Below are 25,730 nucleotides of genomic sequence, written 5' to 3' on the forward strand. Positions count from 1 at the left end.
TTTATATTTTTAGAAAATTTTTAGGTACTTGCGTTTTTTGTCGCAATGTTATTTTAGTTATAGATAAAAATAGATTTATTTAAATTTAATTTAAGGCAGTACTCCTGAACGTAATAATGATATTGAATTTTTTAAAAGCCACAAAGACATTGATAAAAATGTAAACGATCAGGAAAAGTAACATGTTAAATATTTTCCATAATTGAAAGTACAGATTTAGAGCATGAGATAGTAATAATTGATAAAACTCATCAAAAATAAACGCCATCTCTCTTTTTCCGACGCGACGTTGCATAAGTAATATGATCTACTACGTAAATCAAACGAAACTTTATACTTTACATCTGACTTTTGTAATATCGACAGAACTACCTTCAAAGCGCTGATACATTATTATGTAAAATGAAACAAATGTTATTTGAAAAATTAAAAGTAAAATAAATTAAGGATTTTATTTTAATATTTTTTACGAAATAATCTAGTTAAATAAAATAGAAAAAAAAAATATTTGTTGTATTTTTTTTCAGTGCAGTAATTTTAACCCACAATTTTTCTCTTTCAAAAGTAAAGTCCCACAAAAATGAGTACACCAAATCATTTTGTCATGCAAATAATAGCCATAATTTGTTCGCTATGAAATTATTAGCAAAAAAAAGAAAAGTGTGTTTTTTACGATGCCAAGATAAAATTTAACCCGACAATAAAACGAAAACTTTTTACGAACTCGGTTATTACATCCCATGCACTAAATATACGGCTCATAAGTTGAGTATCTTTGGACTTTTTAGCGCCCGGATTTTCGCACCACAATTACCCAAGAAGTTTTCATAAATTTTTTTACTCACTCCGAGCCTGAGTTTAAGCCGAAATTCTTCTGAAACAACACTGATATTTTTTATTTTTTATTTTCCCAAAACTAATTCGAGAGTTTCTCAGCAGAATTAGGAGGGCAGTAGCTTACGGTTGAGAAACGATACCGAGAGTAAAGTGCTCGATAAAAAATATAGACCATGGGGGCTTGCCTTAAAACTTAACAGTGAGATGCGTTCAGTTCATCTAAAGAAAGTGCTTAAAATTCGATTTACCGTAGACGTTTTCGCTCTTCTATACAAGCCATAAAGATTTTTACAGCCCTTGTAATTTCGACGATAAGAAATGAATAATTTTATTTTATCCTTCATTGTTTGGTATCTCTGGTTTAATGTAATCCCAAGAGCCCTCCGAGGGTATATTTTATTTTAGTAGTTGCGTTTATCCACGTTCAACCAATAAAAGTAAAAAGTTTTGTCTGAAAAATAAAGGCCAGAGTTAGAAGTTTAATAAAATAATATTGTCTGTTTGGTGGACTGGCAAGCCCCGGCAAAAAAAAGCCACAGCATATTAAGGCTAGTAAAAAAAAATTAGCCAGTGACTGAAAAAAGAATAAAGCTCCAGCGCACGACAAACTTTCATTTTCAGGAATGCCCGGGAAGAAAAACACAATAAGATACCAATGCTGCCCGGAGCCATACGTCGACATCACATTCACAATACATATCCGCAGGCGGACACTCTATTACTTCTTCAATCTCATCGTACCATGCGTACTTATATCCAGTATGGCACTACTTGGGTTCACCCTGCCTCCAGACTCCGGCGAAAAGCTCACCCTAGGTAACGTTATTTATGCTTCTCTGCACGCTTTTCTCGCCTGCTATCTTGCTCAAATGGGCACTCTCTTTATAACTTTTTTATCTATACAGATCTACATAAACGATTTTTTATGGGTGAGTTGTTTCGCCTTACTGACAGAGCTTTTCAACGGCTTTCTCAAGTTATTTAAATAATTAGTTCTCCCTCTGTTTGCAGATAAAAAGATCCATAATATATAATTTTTTTTTTTCAATTTTATTTCATTGTTTGACAGCCGATTGTTAATTATTTTTAGTCGGAAAAATTAGCATAACATTGACCCACTTTTTTTTTTTAATTACTCCGTGCAATATAAAAAGCTCTCTGAATTTTATAATTATTTTATTTTGCTTAAAAAAAATATTTTGTATTTTAAACGAAATAGTGGCATATTTTTCATGTAAAAATAAATGTCCATTAAAAAGTTGGGTTTAATTTTTTTAATATTTATTAAAGAAAAATTCATTGAGTTAAAAAGTGATTAATAAGAATTTTCAAAGTCGAAATTTAATTATAAATAAATTTATTTTTATCGTAATATTTAAGAAATAATGTTAAAAAATTAAAATATATTTTTCCCGCTCCAGAAAAAGTAACTTTCTCAAACGTTTTTATCTTGATATTCAATTTGTATGCAAAGTTTTGACAATAACCTTAATATCAAAATTTTATTCGCCGTTAGCTGTTACTTTAACGCTTAAGCATTTAGTTATTTTATTCCTCGATTTAAAAAATCATTTAAATAAATTTTTACAGGCGTCAGCATGGATGTAATTTACTCAAAATTATCCCGAGTATTAAAATGTAAAATGGATCAATGTTACCCTAAAAAGTTGAATTCTACAGCAGTAAAAAATAATTAGACCAATTTTTCATTAAATTATAACCCAATTTTTATATTTATAAATATTATAAGGAACGAAACAACTCACCCAGAAAACCCTACGACCCTTTGCTGTAAAAAATCCTCGGCACGATTTTATTCTGTCTTATTTTATTTTATTTACGTGCGTTTGTTTATTATTATCTTCTTAAAAAAAAATAAATAAAAACCAAATAAAATAACGAATAAATAAAAAAAAAATAAACATAAAAAAAGAGTAGTTTGTTCGTTCGAAAGGGCGCCCACTAATACTCGGACTACAACTGCGAACGCATTTATTTTTTCTTCTAAAATTATATTTTTTTTTTTTTTTAAGTCCAAAATAGAAATTTAATTTGAATAAATGTTTCCTACAACTCTGTGAGGTAAATTTATAAATAATAAGGTGAATGTATGAAAGATATGTTGATTCTACAAACCGAATAACGAGAGAGGAACGAGGTAGAGTTGAGGGATCATTAAAGTAACCGTAGTTGATTTATGATACTCAGCCATGCACGTAAACCAGTGATTCCTGATTCGGTGTGTTCAGTATAATACATTACATACATAAATGGATCATGTAAAGACTTCAAGCTCATCACGTGTCGCTGAAATAAGGATGATGGATTTCCAATATCCCCAAATCTATAATATATCTATAAATTTAAATAAATAAATTTATACAGTACGGTGACGTTAGGATCTTGTAAAAACGTACACCTCGTAAAATCTGAGACCTGTTGAAAAGAAAATGCAAAGGTGCTGGAATATTTCCGTCCGGAGGGAAACTATATACATTATTTACCTCTGCATTTTGCGTTTTCAGGATATACCCGAGTGTAGATGTATCCTAGGGGGCTTCATTTATATATTTTTTTTTATTTTCCCAGTGAGATAAGACGAGAAAAAAAATTATATGAATTCGGTTTTGTGTGCTGTGTGATCAAGCTTATATTTTAAAAGAATGTCTCCGGAGAATTCAGCGCATCTAAAATTAAAAAAAAAAAAAAAAAAAAACTATAATTTTTTTTTTTTTTTTAATTTATTTGGAAATGAGATCCTTCACGATTATCCCTTTGATAGCATCAACTTGGTCGGATATAATTGGATGAAAAAAGCTAGAGCGAGCGAAAATAAATGAGTATGTGTGTTTGTGTGAGCATGGTTAAAAAAAATTAAGGATAAAAGTCTAAAATTGAAGAACTTCTTTGAATTACAAGAATAGACCTTTCTTCTTCCATTCTACTGAAGTTTTTTTTTTTTTTTTTTTTTTAACTTTTGTCCTCAAGTATATATGTGTACTTTTACCCGGCCCTCACTGTCAAATGAGGAAATGAGACAAGTGAGAACTAATGCAAGATAAGAGCATTAAAAAAATCTCACAAGTGATTTTTCTATTGCTGATCAATGGATCAGATGCTCCTTATCTTGATAGCTTTTGCAAAAAATTCTCAGGATTATTTCTTCTTCATTTCAATCTATTCGAAGGACAGGGGATAAAAAGAAAGTGATTTAATTGTCGTATAAATTTTGGAAATGGAGCCGAGAGAAGTTGGAAAATTTTCCACCATCTAAAACTAAAATCTTAATAAACATTTATATTATGTCAATTTTCATTTTCATAAAATGGATTTAAAGTGTTTGTTAATGTCGTTACGGGTAATTTTATCGCTGAGATTAAATGAAAAAAGTCGAGATATCCATATTTATTTAACACTTTACATTTTTTTTCCCTACTAAATTGAAATTGTGTTGATTTTCAAAGGGCCGATTCAACGGAAGATGATCCCACTGGAATTATTTAATTAAATTAAACAGTATAAATTTGAGGAGCAAATTATTTGAAAATCCTTGACTGACATGAAGGACGTGATGATAAAAAATGGATAAATTTGCTCAATCGAGCGTTCCACTTTTAATTTTTTGGTTTTAAATTATTAAATTGAAATTAGTTTTTGTTTTTAAATAATTGCAAATTGAAAATTTTCTGATGACTTAATTTTATTTTTTTTCTTTGATACCATTCATCAAAAATCTATAATACTAGTTAAAAAATACTAGTATTATAATGTAATAAAATTAATTAAGTTAGTTACATAAAAAATTAATTTAATAGATTCAGAGTACAAGTTAAAAAAATTTTTTTTCAATGTTTCCAATTTTATGAACATCCATCAATAAAATAAAGGATATTATGTCAAATAATGTAAATTAAGTAGACAGTTATTAATTTATTTAATAATAATGGGTAACCCGAAATAAATGGGGTATAACAAATAAGTACACGAGTAAATTTTACAAAAATAAGAATGATTATTCAGCGAGTGATTTATTGACGACAGTACACTGTGGTCGATCAGTTTACCTGGAAAATGCGGCGGTGCCAGATGGCCTATTTCGATGATTCTCTGTACTATATACAAGGCACTAAAAATCATCTACATTCTGCATTATACGTTATACGTGGGTGTATCAATGCTGAATATATATTATATTCAATACTCCAGTTATCTGACAAATCGATTTTATATTACGAAGAGTTATTAAAAACCCACAAAACAAAATTTACATAGGCTTAATAAACTATTTATTTAAGATTTTCATTTAAAAAATTTTATTTGTTATTGGATTGAATAAATAATTGCGTCTATTCACGGATTTTAATTTTTATTTCAAAAGTGTAGTTCATTCAAATGTCTCAGAGAATTTGCAAAAGTAACTGTGGTAAAGCTGAGTTCTTAAGAGAATATTTTATTTAATTTCCATCGCATTAATTACCTTACAGACGGCACTGTAAAAAATTTTCATATAAAGTTAATTCAATGTTAAAATTCACCGTGTTACTCGGGGTCATAAAGTTCTAGAGAAAAATAACTCTACATTGTGTAAACAAAAGTTTTTAGTTTTCTTAGCGAAGAAATTTTGTATGCATTAGAATTAAAATTATCTGGATTTTTTGTTGAATTAAATTTTCTCTTGTGCACGCTCTAATAACTTCTCGAAAAGTACCGAATACTATCGTAATTAAAAGCAAAGTAAATAATACAACATCTGGTGTTCAAAGTGAGATTTATCTCAAGCAAAGTACCTTCGAGAAATAAGTTTTTGCTGTAACTTGTAAACAATGTCAATACAATGAATAACAATCTTCAGTCTATTGACGTTTTTGGTTAATTTATTTTTTACGATAACATTAATTATACCACAAAGTTTCTTCAAAAGTAATTTAACATTAAATAATACTACTCTGTGTGTAATAGAAATAACAGAGTAAATTATTTAGATGTAAAGTGGTTACAAATAAATATTTGTTCTCTCTAATCGACCGACATAACTTCATCTGTTTTAGGTTATGTCCAATAAATTTAAACGTTATTCACTCGTTCAACTGTTGTGACTATTCAATTGTAAAATGTAATTCTCTGTAATTTATTAGTTAACACGGACTTGTATTATTTAATTATTCATTTATTGCTGGAAAATCTGTGTGTGAAGTAATGGTTCACGTATTTCAATTTAAACTCACAATTAATACAATTTTCTGAATTTAAAAGTTGAAAAACAAAATGGAGATGGAAATTTAATTTTTTATTTAAGATTAAATGTAATTATGATCAATTAAAATCACAAGAGAAATAAAAATTTAATACTTTTATTGGGTTAAAGTTTTAATCATGATAAGATTAAAATCTATACTAATAAATGAAGAGCCGGTTTTTTTGTTAAGTTGTACTGCAAAAACTACTAAACAGATCAGAATAATCCTTATAACAATACTCTAATTAAATTTCAAGTCTAGATCTAAAAATACAATTCTATAAAGCAACCTGCAGCCATATGAGAAAATTTTTTCATTTTTTTATATCAGAAAAAAATTAATTTCGAAAACATATTAATATTTCAATTTTTATTATTCGTGTCATTTATCTTTAATAACGTATTCATTGTTATCATTTAAAAAAAAATTAATTTTTACAAACAAAATAAATTAATTTACTCTCTGATTTTATATCGTTTTGCGGTAGCAATTGATATAAATTAATCCAATATTATTAATGCATGTTTCATTTAGACTAAAAGCAAAATGTCAAGTACAAAAAAAAAATTGATAATAGCTATCAACTAAAAAGCAGTAAGATAAAATTGTAAAATAATCGAGCGGCTCGTTACATTAGGCCGCTTTAGGGAATGAAACTCGACGTAGATTGGTGGCCCGCAAAATTCCTTGCAGCTAAAAGGCTCCGAGGACTTATGTGTTTGATGTAGAAAATCTATAGGTATACCTATATAACTAGTTTCGAGTAATACCACTATTACTATTGCTATTACTATTACTATTACTGGTACTATTGCGAACTATTAATACAACCACTGGGAACTATAACTTGAGTGTTTTCTGTACTACTTTTACTGGTACGTCGTCGGTGATGAAGCTCCTGCCAGGGAGTGCACTGACGGGTGGTTTTCTGGTTACTGCTGATGCTGCCGATAGTAGTTTCTCCGTATCAACGAACTTCATCGGGAGCTACAACGTTAATCGCGCCCACATGTAAATAGCTGCGGGCTAACATCCACAGTAAATCCATTTATACAGCTCGTGAATTCCAACAAGACATTTATTTGCGATGAGATACTCTCTTCACTAGAGATCTATTTATTATTAATTTATTCCCTCATTCATTTATTCTTCGGGTAGTTCCGCAACTACTTCACTTTGCTTCTACTTCCACAGTCACTACCCTACATCGTTTGTACTTAAACGTCGACAATATATTCTGCGTACGCTCAAATCCTTATTTTACTTACTACTTTTTTTTATTTCATATGATAATTAGATCCTGTACTTTCAAATTAACTTATATATTTCATCCATACATTTATAACCAACTTAATAACTTTAATGCACTTCAACTTTATGAAAATTAATTTTTCGACAGAAATGTAATCACTAGTAATTTTAATTTTACATAAAATTTGAAATTTCAAACGGTTTCAAATTTTTAGAAGTCAATTTTAAGTTGATAAATTTCTATACCATTTTACAGTTTAAATTTTGATGATCAATATTAATCATTTTTATTAAACTTTCAAAAGATAATAAAAAACGCTCCAACTATTACATCATATGACAAAAATATCCATAAAGTAATTTAAAAAAAAAAAAAAAAAGTTCCAACTCTATAAAAAATAATAGACTATTACTAAAACCTAGCAATAACTGAATTTTTAAAACAAAAATGGATATAAAATTTTAGAGTTTATGACATTATCGCTCTATTTCGTCGTGCTCTTTTTATGATGTTTCGATGAAGGTATTTTTATTCAAAACAAAGTGGCGACTGACAAAAATAAAATAAATATTTAGTTTTCATAAAGTCAAATTCGGTTTAATTTGCATTTTATACTCAATTTTTAAAAAACTCAAAAAGTGAATACTTAATTATTAATAATGCTGCCTTTTCTTTTTAGTCAAAAAATTGAGAGCTTTATCTATGATGGTTTATTCATGGACACAGTCAAAGATACATTCATTTAATTTAAAATGTAAACAGACGGTGATGTAATAAAGAGTAAATACTAGTCATAGACTCAAGGAAATTATGCTGCACAGTATCGTTGCTATTTTGATCTTAGATATTTATATTTGCCATGAAGATAGAATTTATTACAGTTTACGGTTAAAAGACGTTATTACTGTAAATTAAAGTGTCTTTAGTAATTTAATTACATGAAAGGTATTTATACTTGGTTTAATAAGAAAAAAATCTTCAAAACCATTCTGCTAAGCTTTAAAAGATTTGAAATAATGTGACATTTAATGAAAAAATTTTCATGTATGGTTATAAATGCTCAAAAAAATAATCTATTATAATTTTTCATTTTTTCCGTAAATGTGTAAATTAATTAGAAAAAATAAATATCAAAATTGATTAGAATATTGTATAAAACAAAAATTAGTTTAAAAGTTGATTAAACTATGATCTAATGTCTGGTACGTTCCTTAAGAGAACCAAAAATATAATTTTGACTCTATGACTTATAAGTTCAAACTAAAATTTCTTTTAAAGAGACGATTTAGCGATCATGCGCCATCTGTCGGAAATTTCCCATACTTCTTTCAATCTAAAAATTACACATATGCATCTACGACCATATCAGGCCATTTATGAGCATATAAAAAATTATTTATTCATTTATTACAGTCCCAATAGCCTACTGGCCAATAATAGTCACGCAAGATAGTTCAAAAATTTTCAAGGGTTTTCAGAGCAAAGACAACTAAGTAGAAAGTGTTTCTAGTGGCAAAAGTTTCTCCAATACGATCATTACAATTATTCTCAGTACCAGAATTGAAACATAGTATTGAAAAGAATATAATGCTTTTCATCAACAAGAGTGTCATTACCCGAGGCTTTAGCCGGGTGCGGAGTGCTACTAACAGCAATTGGAGTATAAATTGAATATGTCGGCAAGTTACCATGGGGTTGTATTCCGTAATTGGCTACCGAGGCAATTAGATTGGTACACCTTGAATAAGCTTTCTCCCTCTCTTACTTTCCTACTCTTGTGTATGTCCCCTTTCCAACACGTAACAATCTTTCTCTTACTCTTACCCTCACTACCCTTCCACCCACTTATCGCAAAACTTGGGAGCGTTAACGACTATTCTCACAGTGCCCAAATCGTTATTTGGGGTGGCTTAAATGTTCATTGGGACGATCGTAATCTTCACGGATAAACTCATATACTCTCTCTCTATAACCAGCAACAACAGCAGAACAATAACCTTTCTCTGCTCTTCACCACACTGTTTTCCTATTCATCCAAACGTAAACAACGGCCTTAAGCTAAGCATAAGTCACTTAATTAACAGCCAACTCTTTGAAGCAAACTACTAAACATATTGCTACGGTATACCTCAGCTTTATTGTCCCTCCGTTTTTACTAAATCTTTCATCGTCTTATCCATGCACAAACAAAAGATAAAACCAAAAAAATAACAAAACCATATTTCTTCTTCTTATTCTTCTTTTCCTTTTATTTGCCCAAGGAATTGGTGCTTAATTTAAAAAACTTTATCATTTATTTATTGTCTTTTGTTCAGCATACACTGGATTATGTCTCGCTATGAATATAATTTCCATGTTTTATACTTACACAAATGGAATAAAATTCCACGGAAATAAAATTCTCATCGTCGTACTGTAAGCTTGAGTGAGTCTTAAGTCTGTGAATTTTTTTTTTTTAGTAACAGGAAATTCAATATCTGTATGAGACGAAATTTAGTTATTATTTGTTGGAAAAATATCCAAATTTTTTTATCATTTAACATAAAGGATTGTTTTTGTAAGACCAGAGCTTTCTCTCACAAATTTCATTAACCTTTGAGAAATGTAATTAATTAGTTAGAGTGCCCAAGATCTCTTGTCCTCTGACAATTTTTGGGTGATGGTAATTGCAATTAGACTCCGCCCTCGCTGAAATTAAACTCACAGTAGAATATTTTCTACAACTTTTAACAAATAGTTTCATTAGTTCTACTCTGAAATATTTTGGTTTTATGGATAAATATTGATACTCAGTGAGTCGAAAATATTTAAATTACGCTTCATTATTCAGTTACACATGTATGAGATATAATTGTTGAAACTTTTAAATGAGATGTAATAATTCTGGTTAAATATTTATTAAATAAAGGGTGCAGATTTCGATAATTAAATACTAGTTTGAATTATTAGCTCGAAATTATAATTAAACGTGAAATGAATATTTAATAGACATCCAGATGGATGAGACAAAACAAAGCTTGTTATGTATCACCTCGTTTTCTATTCATTATCGTTGTTGTGTCACATATATGTGAAATTTAATTATCAACATAAATAAAATTATTTCGCGTGTTGTGATACATTGTTAATGATAATTGAATCATTACGATGCTGCATAATTTTCGAGTAATATTCTAAGCTGTAATTATTTAAAAATATATCAACTTTTATTTGATTTTATTTCAAAATTAATCTTTAATCAAATTTTTTGATTTAAATAAAAGGGATCAGATTAAAAAAAAAATAAGTTTAGATAACTTTGAAGGGGAAAAAACTCCAAAATTTATTAAGTTATAGAAATTTTGGATTTGTTTAAAATTTTCAACAAGAATTTGACTTCTATTCTTGTTTTGATAAATTTTTATCAAAGATTTGACTTTTGGCTCTTCTATCAGTAAAGTGGTTCCATAATTCTTGATCCTCCGACAAAATATCTCGGACAAAACATCTCTAGAATAAATATCTCCGGATAAAATATCTTAAATAATTAAATTTTTTAATCAAACAATTCAAAATAATAAATTTGAAAAAATTTATCAATTTTATTTTAACACTTTCTTATGGATATTTAGTCTCGGGGATATTTTCTCGAGGATATTTTTTTTTTTTTTTGATATTTTGTCGGAGGACTAAAACGCCTGATACCCAGCAAAGTATACTTCAAAATAATATTTTATCAAATATTTTTTAATTTTAATTTTAATTTTAATTTTTAGTCAGAACAATTCTTTGGCAACAAAAAATTTTCCAAAAACTGGTAATATTTCAACTATTCATATAAAATTTGAATGAATTTTTTCTTTGATGTTTGATAAATATATTTACTATAACTGAAATATGTAAATTGCTAAAAATAAACAAAGACTTTAGTCTAGGGAATCGGATAGTGCTTATTAAAGAGTAATGTTGAATGTCAATACCAGGTCTTGCAAAATACATCAAAGTATATTTAAGTAGACATATATCTCTATATAGATGTAGACGTAAATTTAAATGTAAAAGAAAGTAAATAAGATATAAATCGACAGCAAGCAATTACTAAGTGGTTTTGCGTTTTACCGAGATGACAGCTGCAACAAGATAGCAGAGGTTTAAACTTGCCGATTACTGAGATTGTGCAAAGCATTAGCGAAATGGAGTTGAAAAGTTTAGGCCACCTCTTGTCATCGTAAACTTACTCAGTGGAAATTACAGTTTATAGTCAGACATTAAATTTAATATTTTATTACACTTGTCACACTCATTAATCATGTTTAATTAATCACACAACTAACCAGTTACAGAAAAAACACAATTAAATTTTAAACAAACTTTCTCGTCAATAATCGATAATATTAATTAAAAAATATCAAAAATGTAACGACCGATTTTTTAATACAGGCTTTATAATTTGAAATTAAACCTAAAAAAAGGTTTTGTACCATATGAAGGTTGTATAAAAGTAAAAAAGATTCCACAGGCGATATTGAATGCGAAATGATCATCTTGATCGAATGTCCGTTATAAAACCGACCAATGGAATTTCAATATGAAAGGCACTCTTTACTTATACGAGAATACGCATAATATACAGAAAGTACTATCCCATTTATTATTACTGTATATATACATATATCTGTACAAAACGACATTATACCCATTATATTACTTTATCTTTTCCCCTATTGCTTGTTTATTTACTAAATTAAGAAAAATAAATTTTTAACTCGACATCGGTCAACATATTTTTACTAACAGCTTCGGCTATTGAAAGAAAGAAAAAAAAACTATTGGAGATTATTTTTAATTAGCGAAGTTGGTACGGAGAAAAGTGTGCAATAAAGTTGAAAAATTTTAATGATATTTTTTAGAGTGATTATTAATTAATATTTATTATTGAGCAAATAAATTTTGAAAAATTATTTGTAACAAAATTTTAGAAGTGTCTATTAACACGTAAAAAAATCCTGATAACTCTGATGACTCTTTTACGTATGAATAAACATGTCTTAAAATTTTTTGGATATTTTAAAGAAATAATTTTGTGTTGTGAAATAAATTAGAATGAAAGTAAGATTAAATAATTTTTCTGTAATTAAACTGTAGTTTAAAATTAAACAATCTTCAGGCAATTATTGGATCTCACTTTAATATTTTTTTTACCCTTATTATTAAGTCATTCTTATGATTTTTTGTCAAGATATCCTCCCATGTCCGAGGATGTGATAGGTGTGAATGCGAGGATGTAATTTTGAAAATTCTAAATTTCTAAAAAAATAATGAACTAATCAATTTTTAATTTTCTTAGCAAGAAGTTAAAAAAAAATCTGATATTACCTCGTCTGAACGGTAATAATTATTCAGAATCAAAAGTTTATATTGAAAAAAAAAAAAAAGTTAACTTGATTCAAGAGAAAAATTCTTGAACCAAAAAAAAAACCTTTTTTCAGCATACATAAAATTTTATTTTATTTTAAATTCCATTCTGCTTTAATTCCACCGGTAAAATAGAGCATTACCCAACGAAAATCATTGAAAACTCTAGTAAATAGAAACTTTAAAAAATTTTAACGACCTAGACGAAATGGGGTGATTGTGAAGCACAAAAATAACTTTGATGTCAGTGTTTCTGAACGTATTGAGGTAATTCAACGCAAATCAGGGACAAAGACACTCTATCTCTCAGGTTCACTTAACGAATAGTTACGAGAGCTACAAAACGCCAGGTAGCTTTTATAACTTTACAACCAAAGGAAACTGTGACTTCATTAATACGACCGTCAATGAAGGGCAATTACAAGCGCACTTCAAAAAAACTTTATTTTATCATGAAAGAACTCAAACTACGATATTAATCATCAATAATTCAAAACTTTATCCTTAGATGGATATTCAATCAATATTGATTCTAATAGATAGGTAAAAAAAATTACCCTCTAATTATAAAAAAATTAATAACTGAGTCACGTCAATACTTTATCTTTAATTAAAAAAAGGCAACAATGTATCGTATAATAAATCCATTACCGCGATAAATGTAAATGAAAATGGCATAAGTTTTTCTTAATTCCACATTGCGTGTGTCTGATGAGTAATTATCAGAATTTATATTCTTAAAATGACCGAAAGCTCTCGGCTCCAGCTCGGCAATCAGGAGCTCAGTATGTTGATAAAATTTTGGATTCATAAAGCGGTAACTTCTGCATATGAAACTGCGATTAAAATGCTAATTAAAGCTGTTCGTAGGAGAAATGGATGAAGATACATCTATTATATGCTGTATAATATAACCAGAAAGGTTCGCTTGAGCGTAAAAGATCGGCAGGGGGGTTGTAATAAGTGTAAAGAGGGTTAAAGCTGAATGAGAATGCCAGTAGCAGTATAAGAGTAAAATAAAGATGGAGTTTGTGCGAAAATGGACAGGAAACTAATTGCAGGAACTAATTAGTTCCTGGGAGCCACTTGGACCGAGAAGTTATTGATGCTCTCTCTATTTCCAATAGCCCGTATACTAAAACTCAACCAAATAGTTTTAGTTAATTCGATTCAATGATGACTTGTCTCTCACATTAATCTCCTGTCAAACGAACCATTTACCACCCACTCTGCTCGACTTTTCTTGTTCCGTCCACTTGTGACTTTTGCAAATACTCCGACTTGTAAAAGTCTCGGGCTGACTTATAGGGTCGCTGAAAAATGACTGCTTATGTTAATAAATAACAGGGATCGCGTGTTAGTATTGCCACTGCGCACTATCGATTGGCGATAAATATTTGGCGATGTCTGGTGATTGAATCCTGTTCACCTGTGACTAATTTTGTATTTATCGCTCCGAGCTGATTTGTTTGAAATAGTTTTGTTCGAATGGGGCTCTGTTTTATTAGTATAGAGTGAATAACTTATTAAAGTGGCTCTACTCTGCAATCGTCGATGTCACAGTCGTCCTATTGATTAAACAGTTAGTCGTCAGGATTTATTTACAATTGTACACTTATTTCAAGCTCGTTTTCTGTCAGCCAACTGACTACTGCGGGTATTTTTTCTCCTCTTCGTTACACTTTAATTTACTTTGCCTTCGTCGATGTTAACTTTTAATTACTTTTTTACAAGTCATATCCGCTTGCTCTCTGTTTATCTGAACTTCATGTTTCATTTTTAAATTACTTTTTTTTTTTTTAATCAAAGGAAAACAGTTAAAAATTTTGTGTTAAAAAGTTAAAAGTAGATTATTAGTTTATCTGGAGTAATAATTCGAAATATAAAAAATTTGAGGTGCAAAATTGAGTCACATGGGTATTCATTAATAGTTTTGTGAAAAAAAAAATTACCAAGCATGCAATGACCACGTTATAAAATTTTTATACCATTTTCAACGCGGTTTACTACCTTGTTGGTAACAGAACTCTGATGTATTAGCAAATGATACTAATTTTATGGATAGCGAGGTTTTATTTGATTCATAATGCGTGTACCAAGTACTAAAAACAGAATTATATGTTTTAACAACTTTGGTTTGATAAAAATAAATTTTAATAGTCAGTAACGGCTCGAAGAGCTTTTACTTTTTACATTTGGATAATTCAAACAAAAGTTTTTATATTTTAAAAGATTTTTATTTGCTTGCTAATGATGTTCGTAAAATTATTTTTTTAATTCAAAACTCTTATTATTTCGAAAGTAGAAAAAATGAATTTAAATTTCACAAAAAAAAAATTTTAATCCTTAATTTTTTAAACAAAGAATACAAATTCGTAGATTAAAGTAAAAATATTATCGTAATCGTTATCTTTTATGAGTCACTTCGTTGAATATTATAAGCGATAAGAAGTTAGTCGTGTTTTCAAATTACCGGCTTATAGAATAAAAATTAAGAATTACATTTTCATCAATTAATTTGGAGTATTATAACATTAATGTGATCTTCCAGACACGTTAATTAATTTTAATAAAAATTCAAAACTAATTAATGCAAGTGCATAATTAAACAGTAATACGTATTGTATATCATTAATCGTTGTATCATGAAGGGGATATATGGGTTTCATAAAAAATGCACGTTTGACAAATTTTTTAAAATTCTGTCATGGGAAAAATTGTGACAAAATACAGTTCCCTTGGTGTAATTAGAAAAACTCATGATACATTCATATAAATTTAAAAAACTAAATTTTGCTTGTTAGTAAATATAGCTTGTGCTCGAATGAGAGAAATAGTATATTACGCACCGAGGGAAGTAAAGTAAGAAATGTCTCAGATCACATGTAATTGTTGGCCGAGGCGAAGCCGAGGTTAACAAACATGTGATCTGAGGCTTTCTTATTTACTTCCCGAGGAGTGTATGCTATTTTTTTGCTCGACAAAGGCAGAAAGTGGCAACTTCGTTTAGCGCAGCGGGCCGAAAGTTGACGCTTTCTGCCCGTCAAGCAAAAAAAAAATGTAATTAAAATTTTTTGCAGAGTTGTGTGTAAAAGATATTATTTTTTTAGTACAAATTGCACCACGTATTAATTTATAAAATTAATTGGGATGAGAAAAAATATTTTCGTTCAAATACTAGTCAATCTTATCAAAAAATATTTAAAGAATTAAATATTTCATTAATAATACTAGAAAAAATAAATTTAAATAGTTTTATGACTTCAAAATTAGTGTAAATATTTTCCAACTGAAGAATTATTTTTTTTCATTTAATATTTTCGTTGTTAACTCAAGAAAATTCTATTTTTAACACAATTTGAGTGTAAATTATTTTGAACACAAAATTTTTGACGGTAAATAAAATGATGAGGTATGAATAGCGCAGAAAAATTTAATCGAAAGCGACATGTGATTTAGAATAATAATAGCGCACGTCATCACCAGCAGGGTGTTGAAGAATTTGGACGTTAAAAGTTAGTCAATATAAATAAAGTTAAAAGCAAGTGGTCCAGGATGGTTGAAGTGTCAGTTCGAGAATAGCGAGTAGTGTGTGTAAATTTAGGAAATCGACAAAGAGTCTCATCGAATCTTCATAGAGTAGCATAAAACGGTTTTCACTCCATTCGGTTCGTTGGTCTCAACAACTTTTCGAGACTCTCTCGACGCCAGTTTCCTTCTGCTGGTTGTCTGTAAAGTTGTGAAAATCCTTTCGGCTGAAAGAAAACTTAGGAGTGAGAGAGACTAAAAAGGTCTGTTGGGTATAAAAAAATGTGAGTAAAAATGAAAAAAATAAGTAAATGAAATAAAAGAGAGAGAATGGTAAAATAAAAGAGTGAAAGTAAAGAGGAAATATCAAGAGAGTTAGCGACCCGGAAAACTCGTTTTCGTGTTTGTGCGTTTTAGTGAGACGAGTTACACACTGGGAGTAGCGTACTGAAAAAATATAATAGAGAAAAAAGTTTAAAATAAAAGAATGAAAGTAAAGAAAGTAGCAGTCTGATGTTAATGGTTATACAGCACTTTACTTCTTTATTCTGGATATCCACAGGAGTGACCATTCTACTGTCGCTGACAGTCTTCTTGAACCTCGTTGCCGAGAGTATGCCAACGACTTCGGACGCTGTTCCGCTAATAGGTATACACCCTTTTCTCTTTTCACCCGCTCCCTGTTATCATATTATAACAATAACTAGTTGCCCGAAAGAACATAGTCTTTTTAACACACTTTTTGCTATTACTGTCAGTTCACGAGTGCTGTGTGTCTATGTATGTACGTACGAGTGCCTTTGTTAACGTTTGTATTAACGTAGACTTATCCCGAGATGAGAGCAACATCTTTACCACACTTATGAGTCATCTCTAAGAGGACAGTCAAGTATAAACGTTTGTAGCTACTCCTTTTATCGAGCGTATCCTTACACACAGGAAAGACGAGCAAATGGGTTTCTTTACATTGAGACATCCTTAATTATATCTGTCAGTATTTATTGATACGACTGTCCTTTAAAAATACTAATATCCTTGTCAGACAAAATGGACCTAATTTTTTTTTAATTTTATATTATGAGCACTGTTTAATTTTTTTTTAATTATTTCTTCAAACTTTAGACTTTTATTTTGAAGAAATATTTTTTTTATTATTTAATTCAATCTTCGATTAAAAAAAGCTACATTAATTTTATTATTTTTTTTCATTAATAAAAATTTTAAAACTGAAAATTATTTTTATTTGAATCTTAAAATTTTGAGTTAAAAAAAATTTTTACAGATGTATTTTTCCAAAAAATTAGAGATTCACAATTCTGTTATTAATATGGAAAAATTTTGAATAATACTTTTTGCAGCTTATTAAATAATTCAATTTGGCCCGATTTACCATCTAGATTTTTTCCGCGTTAAAAAATTCCAGGAAGCCACTTTTGCTCTTTTTTCCTCAATTCAATTAAACCCTCGAGCAAAATGCTATTTTCAAAAATAGAAAAAAAAAAAAATAGTTAATGTATTTTAGTAATTTATAGAGACGAGTAAGTAGAGATAAATTTAAAAAAGTATCGAGTATATAAACACCAAGTCATTAAAAAGTTAACAAGTAATGCGAAAATAGCATTTTATGAGTGAGATCTATTTAATAATATTGTTTTTTATTTCGTTAAAAGAACACTCAAAAGTAGCGATAAAATCCTCATGCAAGATTAAAAACCTTTTAATTCGAGACCTAATAGTGTCATATCATTAGCGTTAGTGATCCTGTTGTGAACGTGGAAGAAAAGAGAGAAAGAAAAACACAAAGAGAAAGAGAGAAGAGAGAAAATGTGTGCAATAAAAGCAAAATCTTGTCTCGTCGTATCATGGTTAGTCTTGAGAAAGAGAGAAAAACTTTTGGTAAGAATATAAAAATAGTCATTAACATTTTTATTTCCCTCTATTTATGTTATCTTTTTTTTTTCTTCTATTTTCAATGCGAACAAAAGAGAAGTTTATATAAAAGTTAACCAACGTGTTTTGTCGTTATTTCGTACAGTGCTATGATGGGTAACGTTTAATTTAACATTAAGGAGCTTGTGGCTTTTACACAGTACACCCATTACAAGACGCAGTTAACCTGACGTTTATGATCATACCCATTGTGTATGAATTTAATCTTCTATGCGATGTTATCATACACATAATATGATTGTAAATCAACTGGAATATATTCCGTTGACAATTTAATTTACTATTTATTGAATCATCACACAATCTCCTTGATAAATTATTTAAACAGACAAAAAATTCCGAAAAAAGGTTGCTTTGAAAATTTCGCAATTTTTTTATTCTTCATTGAATTATCGTTGGTTTTAAAATAACATTAATCGCTTGAGCACCTTGCTTTGTCGAAGATTTTTTTTAAAAAGTTCCCTTGTTTGTAATTTATTTTTTTTTTGTTTATTTAAAATAAAAATGTGGGGAAAAATTCAACGCCCGATCGTACGACAGTAGTGAATAAAACAAAACAAACTAAAGAATAAAAAATATAAAATAAAATTTTAATAAATAAATAAAATAATTTTTTTTTTTTTACTTTTAAGCTTATAATTTTTATATGTATTTAAGTATCTTATTTTAATGCATATATTTATAGTTATAAATACATATATATCCATTATTTCTTTATAAAATGTCTTTTGCAGTCGATAGACTGTCATTTACAGGTGAGACGATATCTCTGATAATTTTGTCTCAATATCATTTTTATCGTTACTGAGCTATAGCGCAATTCAAGATAACTGAAGCAGTACACTTTTATACTTGAGGTAGTTCACCTCGGAGAAGTAATTTTTGTTCCTAAAAATATTTGGAGTCAATTAAAGTATTTTTACATTTCATATAAAATTTTTAATTGAGTAACTTTTATTTTAATTGTAAAAAAAAAATTTTTTCCAAGATTTGGATCAAAAAATTAAATAGGAAGACAATGTGATTTGAATTTTTATTCGATTGCGCTTCGGCTGGGTGATGATTGGTAAAAAAAAATAGCATGAAATGATATAAAAGACGTCGAGGTGAAGGATCTTGTTGATCGATGATAAATTAATCTGTCGAATAGCTCTTTACAGGAGGACAAACGCGCTCGATACGAATCGCGTGCTCGACTAACAAACACGGTTGGAATTCAACGGGCTCTGGGGAGGAATCCGGGGGTGGGCTCGGGGTGGAAAAACGTGAGTCGAGGATAGACAAGGGTCGAAAGAAATGGGAGGGAAAAAAAGCAATAGTACGAGCTTACAGGGTGGAAAAGACACGAATGATTACTCTTAAAAAAATCTAAAAAACATAAAGAAGACGGTATCTGTTGCTTATATAGCTGTAAAGTGTACAATCGCTGGAAAAAGTTTATTTTATCGATAGTTAATCTCAAGTTAATCGCTTCAAGTTTCATTTTTAAAATGTTGCTGACTGACGTAATCTTGTGATAAAAAAAAATAATATATAAATAAAAATACATGTGCCTTGGGATCAAAAAATACATTCAATGAAAAAGATTCAAGGATTTGAGATTGATTGCATTCTTTCCGACTCGTTTTATTATTTCTATTTTATTTAACTTTTTTTTTTTTTCGTTTTTTGATTATGTCGAGATCGCTGATGAAAATAAATGAGAGCGAGGGTAGACTCTCAAATCCTGGAAATTAAAAACAAATAAAATAAAGAAAAAAATTGAGAACTGGTATCCTCATCGACAAAAAAACTCATATCCGATTCGACAACACTCAAAAATTATTTTTATCATTTTTTTTTTAATGGGCGTAAATTTTTTTTTGACGAAAAAAAGTATTTAAATATTTTATTTTGTTGTTTGAAAAAAAAAAAAAAAAAAAAAAACGACATTTCAATTTCTCGACTTTTGATTGATATACAAATATAACATTCAATTAAAAAACGTAGTTTTGTCTGAAACGGAAAATATGTCATAAATATCTGAATCGTTTTTGCAAGTTTTGACGTAAATTAAATCGAGTTTTGCTCGTAAAAATATATACTTTGATTAAGTAGATTTATCGATTTGGAGAAAATATAGATGAGCATTGATTTTAGGATAACTTAAACTGTGTTGTTGCCAACTTCTTGCTAATAAATTTCTAGGGCTCACGTAACCAGTTGCTTGTAAAATAGACTTGTTTTATTTTGTCGTTGTTAAACAAATTTATTCAATGATTACTTTACATATTTTATGATTGCAAGACACTGAAAATTATTTTCTTACCGGTATTTAAAAAATAAAATCAAATATTTATTTAACCAATTGAATAATTAATGCAAGGTAAGTGATTCAAACGCTCACAGAAATTAATTCATTTTCAAGAATACATTTCAAATTTTTTAGAAAAAAAAATAATTTTATTCTGCTGATTATTGGCTCAAATTAACACAGATGAAGAAAAATTTGAACAAAAAAATTGAGGAAATTTCGCCTGATGAGTTTTCATACTTATGAAAATAGAAAAAACAAGAGTAAGAGTATTAAACGATAATAAATAATAATAAGTATAAGCATAAGAAAAATAGGACAGGGATACGGCAACACTTGGAAGCAGTGTAACATCAACATCGAGTCTTGTTTTAAATTCCTTCTCACGTTTCGGGCCCGGGATTACCGTTTTTCATTCCGCGCGAGACTGCATCTCGCGGCACCAAGTTTCCTCAAACACTCTGCACGTTCTTTCCTTTCAGATAATCTAGTAGACTTTTATAGTATCGTGTAAAAAAGCCAGCCAGAAATGTCTCATTGAATTACTTTTTTATTCTTTTGAACAGACTTTATTTATTTATTTTTTTTTTTTCCAACAGTACTCACATTTTATTATAACTCTTAAGGATGTGTAGAAGCTTAGTCTTTTTTAATTATCTTTATCGAAAAACTTCTGTTTGGAAACACAGTTACTACTCATGTGATAGTTTTAGTTCCATGTATTGCAAATACGTTAAGAATAATTTTTATAGAAAAATTAAATCATATGTTATTCTAACATCTGATAAAAACTTATGTTTATGTTCAAAATTTTGATATTTAAACATCGGGTTGGAAACAATAACATTCAAATTTCTCTTATCTTCAATACTATCAAAAATAAGCCCTCAATACACTGAAAAAAAATTAAATTAAATCAAAAGAAAAATACTTGAACCAAGAAAATAATTTTGAAGAATTTCATTGTCTTGAAACAAAAAGAAAAATTCCTGAATCAAGTAAAATTAACTTAACAAAGAAGAATTTTTTTTTCTGTATATGTTTCAAAACGGGCTCAAGTATAGCTCAAGGTAGAACCTAGGATGTAAAATTCAAAATAATTCTGTTCGTAGATTAAAAATACTTCTCTTGAATTAAGTAATTTTTTTTTTCAATGTAAAAAAACACCTTTTTGTTCCGAAAATAATTCCTTCCTTTGCACTGAGTCGGTATTATTGATTCAATAGATATACTGAACCAATGTACATTTTCTTAAACTTAAATGTGAAATTGAAGAAATTTCCATGGTATCTGAAACCAAAAAAAAATAAAATCCCAGTTGATTTAACGGAATTCAGATTCCCATAGTTTTGAATTATTGATTATTCCGGGGAATTAATAAAGTCTTAATGAAAAAAAAAAAGCGTTTTGACTGCAGCAGTCATGTCGTCAAATCATATATCACGATAATCATCGCCTTATAACCACTGACGAAATTCTAATTAATCATGATGATGAGACATGCTGAACAAATATTTGCTCTTGCTCAGATAGGCACATCCCATAGATCCGGCCGACAATTTAACATTAATCTCAGAGACATCTAGATTCGTATCAGTCAACTAACTATACTGGATGAACATCTAAATCATATCAGTAGAGAAGAAATTTGAGCCATGAGCTTTGCCTCAGTAGAGCACATCTCCCAAGACGCAAGCGGCATAGACCTCAGAGCATTGTTGTGGTGGAGGCGTTCATTTTCTTGATCCATTTACAGAGCCTCGACGCTAACGTTTCACATCAAACTCTCTTCTAGAAGTTGCCTGTGTTTCCTCCTCATTCTCCTCAAGATGATCCTGAATCCTCACTATTACTATTACTATTACTATATTATATTCCATCCTCACTTTTAGCTCGTCTCTTTACTCTCAGAACATACAAGCTCTCACCGCCACCCTCTAACTTAAGATTGCGTTATCTAAAGTTCCTTGTTATACGAACTTTCTCGCTTCTATTAATATTATTCACTAACATACGTCGTCTTACATTTTTGAATGTACTAAGACACATTTATTACCAAATAATATTTATCTGTTTACCACATTTTTGCAAGCTGTGAGCGTTTGAATAATTAACAGTGATATGATAATCACTAATTGTAAGAAAATGCTTTTGCAAGTGTTGGAAGCAATAAAAGTTTTTATAAAATAAAAGGAGAACTAAAATTTAGAATCGTTGGGCAACGATTGTTTCAGGAGTGACCATTTTGCTATCACTGACGGTGTTCCTCAATCTTGTTGCTGAGACCCTGCCACAGGTCTCCGATGCTATACCGTTGTTAGGTACAATTGAGTTTTATAAAAAACAAAATCAACAATTAATAATAATTAAAAAATTATTTTTAAAAAATTTAAAGTTTTAAATAAATATTATTTAGGGTCACAACGAATATTTTCTCGAGACTGGAATCTCGAGTAGTGATACGATTTAAAAATTTTTACCATTATACAATAATACTATTGTTATTATTTTTAATTAAATTAAAAAAATAAACACTCGAGGTTTCAGCTAAAGAGGGGAGGAATATTTTAATTCATTTCTGTTCGGTTTATTTTGACGGAAATTAAAAATTTTCTTAATATATTTTACGGTTTTGCGTTTTTACTCGACGAATACCGTGACAGAGATTTTATGCGACTTGAAATTGCAGCTTGGAATAATGTTCAAGAAAGTAGTATAAATATTTATGCACATACTAGCTATATATATATATATATATATATATATATATATATATATATATATATATATATATATATATATATATATATATTTCTATGTATGTGTATAAGTATAAGAAGTGGAAAGCAAGAAAACAGATATATGACCAAAGTTTTGAGTCTGCTGATACACGCGGATGTTGAAGTTTTCGATCCGAATACGAGAGAATGAGTTGAAAAGAAAATAAACTGATAAAAAATATTAAATCTATAGAAGCTATTGTTTTTCTTTTTTACTTCGTAGGAACACATTCTGTGATGATAAAACGAAGATACTTTTGCGAGTACTTTCCGTCGTTTTTCTTAAAAAAAAAAAAAAAAAAAACCCTAAAAAATCTAAAACTTCTTCTTGATATTTATTTAATCGCAATCACTAGATTTTATTTTCTCTCTACACTCTTCATTCAGCGCCCTTCCGGTTTGTTGTGTTGTCATATCATTGAATAGTTTGTTGCCAACCATTATCCGGGAAACTTTTCCGCCCTGTCATCCGATTTGAATTATTATCCTGAAGATAACCGGGGACCAGAACTAGAGTTTTTTCTGTTGGATGTCAAGATATTATTTTAACCATTCTGAGGTTTTTAAAATGAAAGAACGTGAACTTATTGCAGTATTCAAATGTCTGTTGGAGAGGCCACCCGCCACTACGATGTAATATGATAAAGTAGTGAATTTTTTTGCATATCATTCTCGTAAAAAATTTCATTTTCAAGCAGGAAGTGTACGGTATGCATGCTTAAACATTTTTTTGAGGTTACCGCATGTAGATGGCGCGGAAATCATACTTCTCGGGTGACTCTTTGTATTACTTTGTATTAGATGCAGAGTACACTTCATTTTTCATAAAATCCAGTGAAAGAGTTTGATTTTTATCATTTAAAAAATTAGACATGTTTATTTCAAATAATAATTGAATATTTGTTAGTAAAATATTTTTTTAAAATTTTGAGCTTGCAAATTTGAAATTAAAATTCCATAAAATTGAAAACAAGTCATAAATATTTAAATTAAAATTCCTACTTTGTAAACATTCAAAATTTTTACTATTTATTTGAATAAAATTCAATTTTTTAAATCAAAAAATTTTTTAGAATTTTTTATCTTAAAAATATTCCAATATTTTCGTTCTAAAAAAATGTAAAAGTAAAGAAAATTAAATTTAACAGACAACTAGATCAAATTGTGTGATTTAATAATAAAAATCAAGCTTATTGACATTCACATGACGTGAATTTTAACCTTAACCGTTATTTTTATCAGTAGTAAAATTAGTTCTAAAATAAAGTAATATACGGTCAATTATATTTAATCCTGAATATTTTATATATCATAATCATGCTCTAATGATTCAACTTTAAATTAAGTTGCCTCTCGACGGATGTGGAAATTTTTATTTATTATCAATTTAAACAAAAAAGAAAAACGCTAGTAATTAAAATAACTATCAATTTTTTTCTATCCATCGGAAGAACTTAAAATTGAATTTAATGCGGTTAACAAAACTTCACTAATTAATATAGAAAAACATTTAATTGGAATTTTTTGTACTGACGTTATCATTTTGCGGTAATTACTATCCAACCGATCGGTAAAAAATTCAAAAAGTTCTTTTCGAGATAATCAATCGCTAACTCTGTCACGGCATTCGGAAAGTAATGAGCGAAAAAAAAGTACGTAAAAAGTAAGTGACCAATCGATCGTTATTTTGACAATTCTTCGTGAAATGTCATTGCACTTGTATTGAGAAAAAAAAATATAGTGAGTAAAAAAAAAAAATAGAAAACGAAAAAACTTAAAACTGGTAGCCGTCAATTGAACGTCAGGAAGCGGAAATAAATTTCGCAGTGGCCACAATCGTTAATGCATCGCATTTAATGAAATGAATTTATTTTTTAAACTAAAAAGCATTACAAATAATTAAGGTTAACACAAAGCCATGCGGGTGACTTGTATGCTCCTATCAGTAGTTATGCGGTTATTATCCACTTATGCATCAAATTTACGAGCATTGAATTGTAGCAAAATACGGTCGATCGGTCGTAACTTTAACTCCCGTCATCGTCGAACTAATGGACAATAATTGTGCATGAATGATTTCGAATTATTTAACCCATTTTTGTTTATCTTTCATTCCGACCCAAATCACTTATGTCAATCAGATATATTTAATTTATTTTTCAAACCACTTTATATTGTTCAAAATTGCCAGAAATTAAATCTGAACATTTGAGTACAATAAAAAAAAAAAAAAAAAAAAAAACGGAGAATGACTGTTTTATTAAAAAATAATTAAGTTTTTTTTTTTTTTTCATAACACTTCATTTATCCACATAAATAAACTATTCATTTATTTAACTTTATCAATTTACCTTCCTTTGATTCTTTTTTATTTCCTATTTGTTTTGTTTTCATAATTTTTTTTATTATTTGTTAAGTTTTGAGTGACGTTTGTAGTTTATTGCTTTGCTCATTTCGTT

At 28.9% G+C, this 25,730-nt stretch overlaps 1 protein-coding gene across 1 annotated transcript in view; it reads left to right on the plus strand.

The window, feature by feature from the left end:
• Positions 1–25,730, plus strand: part of Nachralpha6 (nicotinic acetylcholine receptor alpha6) — a 171,950-nt gene that overhangs the window by 116,452 nt on the left and 29,768 nt on the right. Inside the window, exons 9-11 of the mRNA XM_074243384.1 lie at positions 1,459–1,653; positions 16,811–16,897; positions 22,726–22,812. Coding sequence (XP_074099485.1) covers positions 1,459–1,653; positions 16,811–16,897; positions 22,726–22,812 — 369 coding nt within the window. The remainder of the gene's footprint in view (positions 1–1,458; positions 1,654–16,810; positions 16,898–22,725; positions 22,813–25,730) is intronic.

Source organism: Cotesia typhae, unplaced genomic scaffold, assembly GCF_013202065.1.
Source record: "Cotesia typhae breed Kobodo isofemale line unplaced genomic scaffold, CoteBio_Ctyphae contig_4, whole genome shotgun sequence".
Lineage (NCBI taxonomy): Eukaryota > Metazoa > Arthropoda > Insecta > Hymenoptera > Braconidae > Cotesia > Cotesia typhae.